This window comes from Anomaloglossus baeobatrachus, chromosome 6 (genome assembly GCF_048569485.1).
Source record: "Anomaloglossus baeobatrachus isolate aAnoBae1 chromosome 6, aAnoBae1.hap1, whole genome shotgun sequence".
Taxonomy (NCBI): Eukaryota; Metazoa; Chordata; class Amphibia; order Anura; family Aromobatidae; genus Anomaloglossus; species Anomaloglossus baeobatrachus.
Window position 1 is genome coordinate 134,910,393 of NC_134358.1, and position 14,660 is coordinate 134,925,052.

Consider the following 14,660-nt stretch of genomic DNA (forward strand, 5'->3'; position numbering starts at 1 on the left):
GGTTTCTGCAATACCGTGAGGACCAAGTTAAGGTCCCAGGGATCGAAGGGCCGCCGATAAGGCGGAATGATGTGAGACGCACCTTGCTGAAGGTGCGGACCTGAGCCAGCCGGGCGAGACGCCGCTGGAACAGCACTGATAGAGCTGAGACTTGTCCCTTGAGAGAGTTGAGGGACAGTCCTAGCTGCAGACCGGACTGTAAAAAAGACAGAAGGGTCGGCAACGAGAATGGCCAAGGAGAATGGCCGGAAGAGCGACACCAGGACAGGAAAATCTTCCAAGTCCTGTGATAGATCTTGACGGAGGAAGACTTACGGGCTCGAGTCATAGTGGAGATGACTTCAGGAGGAATACCAGAAGCCGTCAAAATCCAGGACTCAAGAGCCACGGCGTCAATTTGAGTGCCGCAGAATTCGGGCGGAAAAACGGACCTTGCGAGAGCAGGTCTGGACGGTCCGGAAGATGTCACGGCATCGCCACGGACAGTTAGAGCAGGTCCGGATACCAAGCTCGCCTGGGCCAGTCCGGTGCAATGAAGATGACTCGACGGCCCTCTATTCTGATCTTGCGCAGGACTCTGGGCAAGAGAGCTAGAGGGGGAAACACGTAGGACAGACGAAACTGGGACCAGTCTTAAACCAGAGCGTCCCCGGCGAAGGCCTGAGGATCGTGGGAGCGAGCCACGTAAACCGGAACCTTGTTGTTGTGACGGGATGCCATTAGGTCCACGTCCGGAGTGCCCCACTTGCGGCAGATTGACTGAAACACTGCCGGGTGCAGGGACCACTCGCCACCGTCCACGGATTGACGGCTGAGATAATCTGCCTCCCAGTTTTCTACGCCAGGGATGTGGACTTAGGATATGGTGGACTTGGAGTCCTCCGCCCATTGAAGAATGCGTTGGACCTCCAACATTGCCAGGCGGCTGCGTGTCCCGCCTTGGTGATTGATGTAGGCAACCGCTGTCGTGTTGTCTGACTGGACTCGAATGTGCCTGCCCGCCAACAGGTGGTGAAAGGCTAGGAGAGCTAGAAGCACAGCTCTGGTTTCCAGCACATTGATTGAAAGGGCTGACTCGGACGGAGTCCAAGTGCCCTGAGCTCTGTGGTGGAGATGTACCGCTCCACAGCTGGATAGGCTGGCATCCGTGGTGAGAATCACCCAGGACGGAGCCAGGAAGGAGCGCCCTTGGGACAGGGAGAGGGGGTCGAAGCCACCACTGAAGAGAGCTCCTGGTCCGTGGCGACAGAGCCAGTAACCTCTGTAAGGAGGAAGGCCGCTTGTCCCAACAGCGGAGAGAATGTCTAGCTGCAGAGGACGCAGATGGAACTGGGCAAAGGGAACCGCCTCCATGGAAGCCACCATTTGACCCAGGACCTACATCAGGCGCCTAAGGGAATAACGGCAGGGCCTCAGGAGAGAGCGCACCGCTAGCCGGAGATACTGCTGTTTGATTAAGGGCAACTTCACAAGTGCCGGTAAAGTCTCGAACTGCATCCCTAGGTACGTGAGACTCTGGGTTGGAGTCAGAGTGGATTTGGGAAGATTGACAATCCACCCGAATTGGGCTAGGGTGGCGAGAGTGAGCGAAACACTCCGCTGACAGTCAGCGCTGGATGGACCCTTGACCAGAAGGTCGTCCAGATAAGGAAGCACTGCTAACCCCTGGAGGTGCAGGACCGCAATCACTGCCGCCATGACCTTGGTGAATACCCGAGGGGCCGTAGCTAACCCGAAGGGGAGAGCCACGAATTGGAAATGATCCTCTCCTATCGCAAAACGTAACCAACGCTGATGTGACATTGCGATTGGCACATGGAGATAGGCATCTCTGATGTCGATGGACGCCAGGAACTCCCCTTGGGTCATAGAGGCAATGACTGATCGCAGAGACTCCATGCGAAAATGCCGCACCCGGACATGCTTGTTGAGAAGCTTGAGATCCAGGATGGGCCGGAAGGTACCGTCCTTTTTTGGAACTAGGAAGAGATTTGAGTAAAAACCTCTGAACCGTTCCTGAGCGGGAACTGGGACAATCACTCCGTTTGCCTGCAAAGACGCCACGGCCTGCGAGAAGGCGGCGGCCTTGGAGCAGGGGGGAGTTGAGAGAAAAAATCTGTTTGGAGGGCTGGAAGAGAATTCTATCCTGTAGCCGTGAGATATGATGTCTCTCACCCACTGATCGGAGACTTGCTTTAACCAAGCGTCGCCAAAGTGGGAGAGCCTGCCACCGACTAAGGACGTGGCTGGAGCGGGCCGAGAGTCATGAGGAAGCTGCCTTAGTGGCAGAACCTCCTGCGGTCTTCTGCGGACGCGCTTTTGGGTGCCAGTTAGATTTCTGATCCTTGGCTGAGTTAGCGGATGAGGCGGAAGGCTTAGAGGATGACCAGTTGGAGGAACGAAAGGAACGAAACCTCGATTGATTCCTACCCTGGGCGGGTTTCCTGGTCTTGGTTTGTGGCATGGAAGTACTCTTCCCGCCAGTAGCTTCTTTAATGATTTCATCCAGCTGTTCACCAAACAGCCGTGAACCAGCAAAAGGGAGCCCAGCAAGAAACTTCTTGGAAGAAGCATCTGCCTTCCACTCTCGAAGCCACAAAATCCTGCGGATAACAAGAGAATTAGCTGAAGCCACCGCAGTGCGGTGAGCAGCCTCTAGCATGGCAGACATGGCATAAGATGAAAAGGCTGAAGCCTGAGCAGTTAAAGTAACCATCTCAGGCATAGATTCCGTGGTGAGGGAATACATCTCCTCTAGAGAAGCAGAGATGGCTTTGAGAGCCCACACTGCTGCAAAAGTCGGGGAAAACGCGGCCCCCGCAGCTTCATACACAGATTTGGCCAGAAGGTCAATCTGACGGTCAGTGGAATCCTTAAGTGAGGTGCCGTCAGCCACCGACAACGGTCCGGGCTGAGAGCCTAGACACCGGAAGGTCTACCTTTGGGGAGTGAGACCACTCCTTGACCACCTCAGGTGGAAATGGAAACCGGTCATCAGAACCACGCTTTGGAAAGCGTTCGTCAGGGCAGGCCCTGGGTTTGGTCACAGCGGTCTGAAAACTGGAGTGGTTAAAGAACACACTCTTCACTCTGTTAGGCGAGGTAAACTGATGTTTTTCTGCCAAAGAGAGTTGCTCCTCTGACACTGGCGGATTGAGATCCAGCACCGAATTAATAGAAGCAATCAAATCACTAAAATCTGAGTCACCCTCAGAGAAATCGATGGGATACATAGCCTCCGAGCCCCCAGTGAGGGCATCCTCCTCATCTTGAGAGTCAGCTCTTGAGACAGAGCCGTGGGATGGGGAGGGAGAGGGGGAGGGAACCCTGCGCCTTCTCTTAGAAGGACGGGGTCTGGGATCAGATGATGAATCCTCCGTGAGCTCTGATGGACGGAGGTCAGAGGATAGGAGTCCTCTGTCAAGAGTATTAGAGGCACCCTGTGAGGGGGGCTGATGCATATTCATCAAAGTCCTGGACAAAAGTCCCATGGACTCAGCAAATGACTGGGATATGGACCTAGAAAAGGACTCTACCAAGGCCGGGGGTTCAATCACAGGTGCAGCAGCAGCAGCCTGAGAGACCACTGGGGGTGAGACTCCAGGCTGTGGCACCGCCAAGTTAGAGCAACCATCACAGTGTGGATAAATGCTCGGCTCAGGCAGCAGGAGCTTACATGCAGTGCATGCAGAATAAAGCTTTGGAGCCTTGCTCCTTGTGTGAGACATGCTGCTGGAGTGGGGGTTTTGCAGAGAATGAACCCCAGGGAAAATATACAGAGGTCCACAACCGGAGACCGGCTGTGGCTTACCAGACCGCTGAGCGCGGTGTTGTGTGCCCTCCAGATCCCCCAGAGCGCAGCATCTCAGCAGAGATGCAGAATGCAGGATGTCCCAAAGCAGAGTGAACTCTGCCTGAGAAATGGCCGCCGGAGCAAAGAGAGGGGGCGGGACTAGGGGCGTTCCTATAAAAGAGCGGGAACTGGAGGGCTATAGAGACCTGCCGGGAAGGAGGGACGCCCCAGCAGTGGGGAGTGTCCCTCCCCTGTGTAGAACGGCCGCCGGGAGGAGCCGAACCTGTCCCTCTGCATGAGTGACATGCAAGGGCAGGAAAACGAAACTAGGACTCCGGCGAAGCCGGGGCCTAAATTTAAGCGGCGAGGCCGACAAGCAGGCACCATCGGCGCGGTTCTCAGGCAAAAGCTGGAGAATCCGCTGGAAAAGTTAAAAACAATCACATACAGCACACTCTCCCCTTACAATAAAGGACCGGGACCCCCAACATAAACGTCTCAGGTACTTAGCTGCTGAGACGCAGGGCCATGTCCCTGGGGATGAGTGCTCCGGTCCAACAGAATCCTCAAGGGGCTGTGGATGGAGACCGGACTCCTGCCAGGCATGGAGACCGTGCTGGCTCCCACTTCAAGCCAGAGCCCAGAAGGGATGGTGAAGGAGCGCGGCATGTAAGGCTTCAGCCTTGTAAATCAACCTTAACAACACCGCCGACACAGTGGGGTGAGAAGGGACATGCCGGGAGTCCAGACATGGACCCGCTTTTCTTCAAACTCTTTCCAAAAGTCAAACAATCGGATGAGAATGCATGTGTGGATGTATGACCTCCTGAACACAAAGCGATAAACTGGCTAGGACTGGCTACCAGGGGGTGTATAAGCTCAGAGGGAGGAGCTACACTTTTAAGTGTAGTACTTTTTTGTGTCCTCCGGAGGCAGAAGCTAAACACCCATGGTCTGGGTCTCCCAAAGGAACGTTAAAGAAAAACACTTTATAATACTTACCTAACGGTCGCGCGGTGGGCCTTATGGGTGTTTCCGTTGTCCGGTGCGGGCGACTCCCCTTTCGGCTTTCAGAAACCTCATTACTTAGCTGGGACAGTAAAATGTTTTGATTTTGGAGGCAAAAACTAGGCAACACGTGTGGACATAGCTAAAGTGTGCCATTCATTGCATTATATGGACTCATCTTACAGATACAAGACTCTGCTAATACAGGGGATAAGCAGAAATCACTTATTCGCTGTTTGTCACATGCAGCTTGGATACACTTAGATATTGAACCTTGCTCTACATGAAGAGGAGACATATAACTACTCGGGGAGCAGACGTTTTCCTTCCCCTGAACTGTACGGATCAATGAGAAATGAGACAAATCCCACCAGATAATGTTTGCTATTCCTCTAATTACTTCCAACAGTTTTTTCTGAATTAAATGAAAAACCAAAATGTATTTTCTTACTTTTGTCCCACGCCATGTTTTAGCCCCAAGACAGTGGAAAGTTCTGAGGCCACATCACATGGGCTCTCTTCAGCATCCAGTTCATGGCTTAAGAAAAGGAAAAAAAAAAAATCACTTTTTAATACAATGTTCAGCTCACGCCTGAGATCCTGTCAGATGATTACATCAGGAGTAATGCCTGACTTACACCTCCGACTGAAGCTTCTGAGGTACAGTAACGTTTCGCCACACAGGAGCAAATGTGGGCAAATAAACTCACTGCAGAAAACGTATCACACACGGCATACAATGTACGGATGTGTCTGTGCAACGCCTGCCTGGATCCACAGACTCAGATGGGCTGTAATGGGGAGGCTAGAGGGAAGCCACTCACCAAGCAGGACCCCCAGAACCCTGAAACCCTTCAACCCCTATACAGGGATTTGGAATTACACCGGGCCCTGGTGATCACTACCTGTGGAAGGCTGCAGTCCGATGAGAGTAGTAGTCAGGCAGGGTCAAACCAGGAATTGCGGAACAGGGACAGAATCGGCAGGCAATGACGTAGTCAGCAAACGTAGCACAGGTCAAATCCGGATCGGGCAGCGAGGTACAAAAACAGTAGGCAGGAGGGTAGTCAGAAAACACACAGAAGTCAGCACACAGGAATAACCAAACAGAATAAGACGTAACAGGAGCCAGGAAATCAGAACTATCTCTGGCAGTGGTCATGTGACAGGAGGGGGAATAAGAAGGGTGTGGTGTCTTCCCATTGGCTGTAGCTGAACGCTGGCAACTTCAGCTGAAAGACACATGCCACCCACAGTCAGCCAGCGGTACTGCAGATCCCAAGATAACCCAGCCCAGTGGATGATCGGAGCCTGCGCCCACCGGTGCTGCTGGCATCGACTCCTCTCCCATCACCAGCACCATCCACGGCAGGAACACGGCGTCGCCTGCCGATCGGAGCAGAAGTCGCTGGAGCAGACTCCGGCGGTGACGTAACAGTCTGCTTAGTTCCTACGGTTCTAGCTTGCTGACATTTACTAATCGGGCACTCTTTTGGCCTTGTTGCGGTGCCCTATGAGTGCACTAGGTAGACATATCGGGGCTCAAACTTAGATTGCACTTACTCTATGAAGGGAAACGTTTGACCCAGAAGCTCAGAGCGGACACTGGCTCTCACTGAGGGGACGAGCCAAGTACAGACACTTGTTTTCCAGGCAATGCTTCATGAGAAAATAAATAAGCACAATAGCTCATTTTACCAGTTCATAAATGTCAGGCAGTGAGGAAGATCTTATCAGCTGTGGGAGAAGACAGAGGTGCGCACCGTACTGGAAATATGGCTCATTAATAAAGGATGCATTCACACGCAGATTTTACTGACTCTTTTTGGCTAAAAGGACCAAAACCAGTTACACATTAAGGGCTCACTCACACTAGCGTATAACTCTGACAAGTGCTATCTGATGTTTTATTGCATAGCACCCGCTCCAGTGTTATACTATGGAGCAGTGCCGACTAGTGATTTGTTTGCCATGCCGATGCAGCAAGAGAAAAAACTAGCTGCATGCTGTGATGGGAAGCGTATATTGGACGGCGCGCACTCATTCACGTCTGTGGGTGCGTGTGAAACATCGGACTGCACTCAGATGACATCTGATATATGCCGACACAGACAACGGAGAAATTAATCTCTCCATCTTCTCCACATCTGGGATCCGATTTTCGCACGCGAGGGAATCAGATCACAGTAAATGACACTTGGCTCACGCTCCCAGCAGAGATTGAGCTGAGTGTCATTAGCATAATTGGGCCGATCCACTCACATGAGGGAATATTTGCTAATATGTACCCTAAAAGGGTTACTCACAATTGGACAACCCCTTCTTCAATGCTTAAAATGGCTATTCCCATCTCCAAGATCCTATCCCAATATATAGTAGGTATAATAATAATAATATTAGCAAATACCTCCAAATTACAAATGTATAGTTCTTCTGGTTCACTATGTTGATTACCTCATGTACAACAACGACGCATATAGTGACAGTTAGTTAGTTGCTGGTGGTAATAACAATGGATACCTAAGGTCCTGTAATGCCCTGCACATGAGATAAATGACATAGTGAATCAAGAGAACTATACTACATTTCTAATTGGAGGTATTTGGTAATATTATTATTACACCTACTACATATTGGGATAGGATCTTGAAGATGGGAATACCCCTTTAAGTGTTCCAGATAAAATAAAAAAAGCAGATACTCACCTAATGGTCCGCCATTGTTACAGCGATATCGGCGCTGTGTCCCCTGGTGGTCATGTGATATAACAGCGGTTGCTGATAAGTTGCAGCACCCCTGCAGACACAGTGCCGACATCACTGGAATGGCCCGGCTCCAGAAGAGAAGTATGTTTTTCAGCCCTTAAAAATTTAGTGTAGAATATAAAATTCCCTATATACAACAAAGTTTTATTTTTTTATGCTTCTGTGCCATTTTTTTTTTTTTACAAAACAAAGCATGTGTATGCCGCTTTAAGAAAAAAAGCTTCCGTCCAGTGTGCAGGATGAAAGGTCAGGCATAATTAAAGCCACAAGTTTGGAAAACTATGTAAGTGCATGTAAGGATCAGAGTTTCCCAATCATCGCAGTGGGTGAGCCGCTCTCTGCTTCTTGTATGTTACTGAACATTCAGGGAAAGTACTGAAAGTTGGTCCGGCCTCTACAAGCCAGCTCCTGAGTATAGTCACTAATGGACGATTACTGCAAAAATTAAAGGATTAAAACAGCACTTTACCTTCTCTTGATTTTAGCCTGTTTACACTCTGGAGGTTCATCATCATCGTCATCATCGTTGTCACCGAGTCCATTTATTGGCGTTTGTCCACCTGCCGATGTATTCTGTACAATCTGTGAAACTGCAAAAAGGACAAAATGACAAAATGACATGTGCTAAAAAAAAACTAGAAAAAAAATATGTATAGTACATGTAGACAAAAGGAGATTCTTGGATGTGGCTTTAACCCCTTCACCCCGGGACGATTTTCCATTTTTTTCCCTCCCCTTTTTCCAAGACCCATAACTTTTGTCTTTTTCCGTCAGTACAGCCATATAGCTTATTTTTTGCGGGACGAGTTGTACTTTTGAATTAATTACATCATTTATTTTACCATATAGTGTACGGAAAAAAACTCCAAATGTGGAGGAATTGTGAAAAAAAGTGAAATTCCGCATTTTCTTTTTTTATTCACCATGTTCAATATATGGTAGAATTGACCTGTCAATATGATCCCCCAGGTCAGTACGAGCTCGTAGATGACAGGCATGTATACTTTTTATTTTCTCTAAGGCCGGTTTCACACATCCGGCTTTTCGTCGGTTTGCCGGATCCGGCGCTCTCCCATACAGTGACTACAGTACAGTGACAGCGCAACAAGCGCCGGTCACATGCTGTCATGTGACCGGCGCATGTGACCCGGAAGTTACAGCGCTGTCACTGTACTGTATTGTCTGTACGGGAGAGCGCCGGATCCGGCAAACCGGCGAAAAGCCGGATGTGTGAAACCGGCCTAAGTGGTGAAAAAAAACAAAACAGAAATTTGTCAAAAAAAAAAAGTTGAGCTTTTGTCGCCATTTTCAGAGACCCGTAGCGTTCTCATTTTTTCAAGATCTGTGGCTCAGTGACTATTTATTTTTTGCGACTTGAGCTCACATTTTGTATTATACCATTTTTGTGTAGATGTGCTGTTTTGATCACCTGTAATTACATTTTAAGTCAATGTTGCAGCTCCCAAAAAACGCCGTAATTTTGGCGTTTGGAATTCCTTTTTCACTATGCCGTGTACTAATGAGATTAATTGATTTAATATTGTGATAGATCAGGAATTTCTGAACACGGCTATATCAATGTTTTTTTTCTCTTTCAGTGGGGTAAAAAGGGGGCAAAAAACGGGTGACTTGAACTTTTAAGTTTTTTTAATTCATAATTTTTAAAACTTTTTTTTTTACATTTTTTATTGATTTTACTAGTCCCCCTAGGGGACTTTATCACTTTACACTGCAATCGCTTCTCCTGATGAGAGGGATGCTTCAGCTTCACTCTAATCAGGAGAAATGCTGTGTTCCTGTGAGTGCCAGTGCTCTGTTGGCTCTCACAGGAATTGACTCATGACAGCATCAGGGGTCATTATCTGACCCTGCGCTGACATGGTAACACATTGCCGCCCTGTGATCGCGTTTCAGAGCCACAGATTAAATTGCATTGTCAGAATTTAACAGTGAAAGTTAAGGAGTTAATAGGTGCGGCCTGATAGGCCTCTTTCACACATCCGGTTTTCGCCGTCAGGCACAATCCGGCGAATTGCAGATAAAACGGATCCGGCGTCGGATCTGTTTTATTCCCTAAAGACTTTTATTAGCTCTGGATTGTGCCGGATGGCCTTGCGTTGCATGCGGCATACATCGGATCCAGCAAAATGTCTTCGTCCGGCTGCTGGAAAGGACGCAGCATGGAATGTTTTTTGTCTTCGTCCGGCATGTTGTATAATGGAAGCCTATGGGCGCCGGATCCGTCATCCGGAATATGACGGAATCCAACAACGGATCCGTTTTTTTGAACTGAGCATGCTCAGTATCACTGAATTGAATCCAACAACGGATCCGTCAAAAAAATGGAAGGAACACATGGAAAAAACTGATGCGACGGATCCATTTTTTCCCCGGATCAGTGGCATCAGTTTTTTCGCCAGATCGTGCCTGATGGCAAAAAACTGATGTATGAAAGCAGCCTTAGCTGCCCGTCAGCTGATCATATCAGCAAACATGTGTGGAGATTACTGCACACTCGTCAAAGGGATACGACCAATGACATACTAGTACATAATTAGTGATAAAGGGGTTAAAGTGAATCTGTCAGTAAGATCCCCCCCCTTCAAAAAAGAGAATTTTGTTACTTACCGTAAATTCTTTTTCTTATAGTTCCGTCATGGGAGACCCAGACCATGGGTGTATAGCTACTGCCCCCGGAGGACACACAAAGTTACTACACTCAAAACGTGTAGCTCCTCCCTCCTAGCATATACACCCCCTGCTAGCCAGTCCTAGCCAGTTTAGTGCAAAAGCTGAAGGAGGAAATCCACCCACAAGAAGAGAGAGTAAAATCCGGAAGAACCGGAACCTCTGTCTACAACAATAACAGCCGGTGAAGACACACGGAACAAGAAACCTGCCAACAGGCAATAGGGAGGGTGCTGGGTCTCCCATGACGGAACTATAAGAAAAAGAATTTACGGTAAGTAACAAAATTCTCTTTTTCTTTATCGTTCCTATGGGAGACCCAGACCATGGGACGTTCAAAAGCAGTCCATGGGTGGGAATAAACAGACAACTGAGAAGCAGGCAAAACCTAACTTCACAAATGGGCGACAGACGCCGGAAAGATGCGTCTGCCCAAGCCCGCGTCTGCCAAAGCATGAGCATGCCTTGGGTAGTGCTTCGAAAAAGTATGCAGACTAATTCGAGCTGCAGTCTGACAGACCTACTGAGCCGTAGCCTGGTGCCTGAAAGCCCAAAAAGGCGCCGACAGGTCTGATCAAATGTGCTCTGATCCCCGGCGGGGAAGGCACTTGAGTACACTTGTAGGTCTCGGAAATGGCCGACCTAAGCCAACGAACCAGGGTCGGCTTAGATGCCGAGAGACCGCTACGCTGACTAGCAGTCAGCACCAGAGAGAGGTGCACCGCCTAATAACGGCGGTGCGAGACACATAGATCCGGAGCGGCCGCACCAGATCCAGGATATGCAACGCTTCCTCAAGCGATGAACAGGAGCCGGACAAAAGGAAGGCAGGAAAATTGCCCCGGATAAGGTGGAAGCAGTAACCACCTTAGGGAAAAAAGTCCGGAGTCGGACGGAGACCACCTTGTCTTGATGCAAAAGACCAAAAAGAAGGGAATTTTGTTTACTTACCGTAAATTCCTTTTCTTCTAGCTCCAATTGGGAGACCCAGACAATTGGGGTGTATAGGCTATGCCTCCGGAGGCCGCACAAAGTATTACACTACAAGTGTAAAGCCCCTCCCCTTCTGCCTATACACCCCCCGTGCTCCCACGGGCTCCTCAGTTTTGGTGCAAAAGCAAGAAGGAGGAAAAACAAATTATAAACTGGTTTAAAGTAAATTCAATCCGAAGGAATATCGGAGAACTGAAACCATTGAACATGAACAACATGTGTACACAAAAAAACAGGGGCGGGTGCTGGGTCTCCCAATTGGAGCTAGAAGAAAAGGAATTTACGGTAAGTAAACAAAATTCCCTTCTTCTTTGTCGCTCCATGGGAGACCCAGACAATTGGGACGTCCAAAAGCAGTCCCTGGGTGGGTAAATAATACCTCATAATAGAGCCGTAACGGCTCCTTCCTACAGGTGGGCAACCGCCGCCTGAAGGACTCGCCTACCTAGGCTGGCATCCGCCGAAGCGTAGGTATGCACCTGATAGTGTTTCGTGAAAGTGTGCAGGCTCGACCAGGTAGCCGCCTGACACACCTGCTGAGCCGTAGCCTGGTGCCTCAAAGCCCAGGACGCACCCACGGCTCTGGTAGAATGGGCCTTCAGCCCTGAGGGAACCGGAAGCCCAGCAGAACGGTAAGCTTCGATAATTGGTTCCTTGATCCACCGAGCCAGGGTTGATTTGGAAGCCTGTGACCCTTTACGCTGGCCAGCGACAAGGACAAAGAGTGCATCCGAGCGGCGCAGGGGCGCCGTCCGAGAAATGTAGAGTCTGAGAGCTCTCACCAGATCCAACAAGTGCAAATCCTTTTCACATTGGTGAATTGGATGAGGGCAAAAAGAGGGTAAGGAGATATCCTGATTGAGAAGAAACGGGGATACCACCTTAGGTAGAAATTCCGGAACCGGACGCAGAACCACCTTGTCCTGGTGAAACACCAGGAAAGGGGCTTTGCATGACATTGCTGCTAGCTCAGACACTCTCCGAAGTGAAGTGACTGCTACTAGGAAAACCACTTTCTGCGAAAGGCGTGAGAGAGAGATATCCCTCAGTGGCTCGAACGGTGGTTTCTGAAGAACCATCAGCACCCTGTTCAGATCCCAGGGTTCTAACGGCCGCTTGTAAGGAGGGACGATGTGACAAACCCCCTGCAGGAACGTGCGTACCTGTGGAAGTCTGGCCAAGCGCTTCTGAAAAAACACAGAGAGCGCAGAGACTTGTCCCTTAAGGGAGCCAAGCGACAAACCCTTTTCCAATCCAGACTGAAGAAAGGACAGAAAGGTGGGCAAGGCAAATGGCCAGGGAGAAAAACCCTGATCAGAGCACCATGACAGGAATATTTTCCACGTCCTGTGGTAGATCTTGGCGGACGTTGGTTTCCTAGCCTATCTCATAGTGGCAATGACCTCTTGAGATAATCCTGAAGACGCTAAGATCCAGGACTCAATGGCCACACAGTCAGGTTGAGGGCCGCAGAATTCAGATGGAAAAACGGCCCTTGAGACAGCAAGTCTGGTCGGTCTGGTAGTGCCCACGGTTGGCCGACCGTGAGATGCCACAGATCCGGGTACCACGACCTCCTCGGCCAGTCTGGAGCGACGAGGATGGCGCGGCGGCAGTCGGCCCTGATCTTGCGTAACACTCTGGGCAACAGTGCCAGCGGAGGAAACACATAAGGGAGTTGAAACTGCGACCAATCCTGAACTAAGGCGTCTGCCGCCAGAGCTCTGTGATCGTGAGAACGTGCCATGAATGCCGTGACCTTGTTGTTGTGCCGGGACGCCATTAGGTCGACGTCCGGCATCCCCCAGCGGCAACAGATCTCCTGAAACACGTCCGGGTGAAGGGACCATTCCCCTGCGTCCATGCCCTGGCGACTGAGAAAATCTGCTTCCCAGTTTTCCACGCCCGGGATGTGAACTGCGGAGATGGTGGAGGCCGTGGCTTCCACCCACATCAAAATCCGCCGGACTTCCTGGAAGGCTTGCCGACTGCGTGTTCCTCCTTGGTGGTTGATGTAAGCCACCGCTGCGGAGTTGTCCGACTGAATTCGGATCTGCTTGCCTTCCAGCCATTGCTGGAACGCTTTTAGGGCTAGATACACTGCCCTGATCTCCAGAACATTGATCTGAAGTGAGGACTCCTGCCGAGTCCACGTACCCTGAGCCCTGTGGTGGAGAAAGACTGCTCCCCACCCTGACAGACTCGCGTCTGTCGTGACCACCGCCCAGGATGGGGGTAGGAAGGATTTCCCCTTCGATAATGAAGTGGGAAGAAGCCACCACCGAAGGGAAGCTTTGGTTGCCTGAGAGAGGGAGACGTTCCTGTCGAGGGACGTCGGCTTCCTGTCCCATTTGCGTAGGATGTCCCATTGAAGAGGACGCAGGTGAAACTGCGCGAAAGGGACTGCCTCCATTGCTGCCACCATCTTCCCCAGGAAGTGCATGAGGCGCCTCAAGGGGTGTGACTAGCCTTGAAGGAGAGATTGCACCCCCGTCTCTAGTGAACGCTGCTTGTTCAGCGGAAGCTTCACTATCGCTGAGAGGGTATGAAACTCCATGCCAAGATATGTCAGCGATTGGGCCGGTGTCAGATTTGACTTTGGCAAATTGATGATCCACCCGAAATTCTGGAGAGTCTCCAGAGTAGCGGTGAGGCTGTGCTGGCATGCCTCTTGAGAGGGAGCCTTGACCAGCAGATCGTCTAAGTAAGGGATCACCGAGTGACCCTGAGAGTGGAGGACCGCAACTACTGCAGCCATGACCTTGGTGAAAACCCGTGGGGCTGTCGCCAGGCCGAACGGCAGTGCCACGAACTGCAGGTGTTAGTCTCCTATGGCGAAGCGCAGGAAGCGCTGATGCTCTGGAGCAATCGGTACGTGGAGATAAGCATCTTTGATATCGATCGATGCAAGGAAATCTCCTTGGGACATTGAGGCGATGACGGAGCGGAGGGATTCCATCCGGAACCGCCTGGCCTTTACGTGTTTGTTGAGCAGTTTTAGGTCCAGGACAGGACGGAAAGATCCGTCCTTCTTTGGGACCACAAACAGGTTGGAGTAAAAACCGTGACCTTGTTGCTGAAGAGGAACAGGGACCACCACTCCTTCTGTCTTCAGAGTGCCCAGCGCCTGCAGAAGAGCATCGGCTCGCTCGGGAGGCGGAGATGTTCTGAAAAATCGAGTCGGAGGACGAGAGTTGAACTCTATCCTGTAACCGTGAGACAGAATGTCTCTCACCCAACGGTCTTTTACCTGTGGCAGCCAAATGTCGGAAAAGCGGGAGAGCCTGCCACCGACCGAGGATGCGGTGTGAGGGGGCCGTAAGTCATGAGGAAGCCACCTTGGTAGCGGCACCTCCGGCGGTCTTTTTAGGGTGTGCCTTAGACCGCCATGGATCGGAGTTCCTCTGATCCTT

General features: G+C 50.4%; 1 protein-coding gene across 2 annotated transcripts in view; it reads right to left on the reverse strand.

Moving 5' to 3' along the window:
• The window catches only part of TGS1 (trimethylguanosine synthase 1), a 116,176-nt gene that overhangs the window by 75,423 nt on the left and 26,093 nt on the right, over positions 1-14,660 (reverse strand). For both annotated transcript variants that reach the window (XM_075353263.1, XM_075353264.1), the window contains exons 6-7: positions 8,036-8,156; positions 5,253-5,339 (exon numbers count right to left, since the gene is read on the reverse strand). In XM_075353263.1, coding sequence (XP_075209378.1) covers positions 5,253-5,339; positions 8,036-8,156 — 208 coding nt within the window. The remainder of the gene's footprint in view (positions 1-5,252; positions 5,340-8,035; positions 8,157-14,660) is intronic.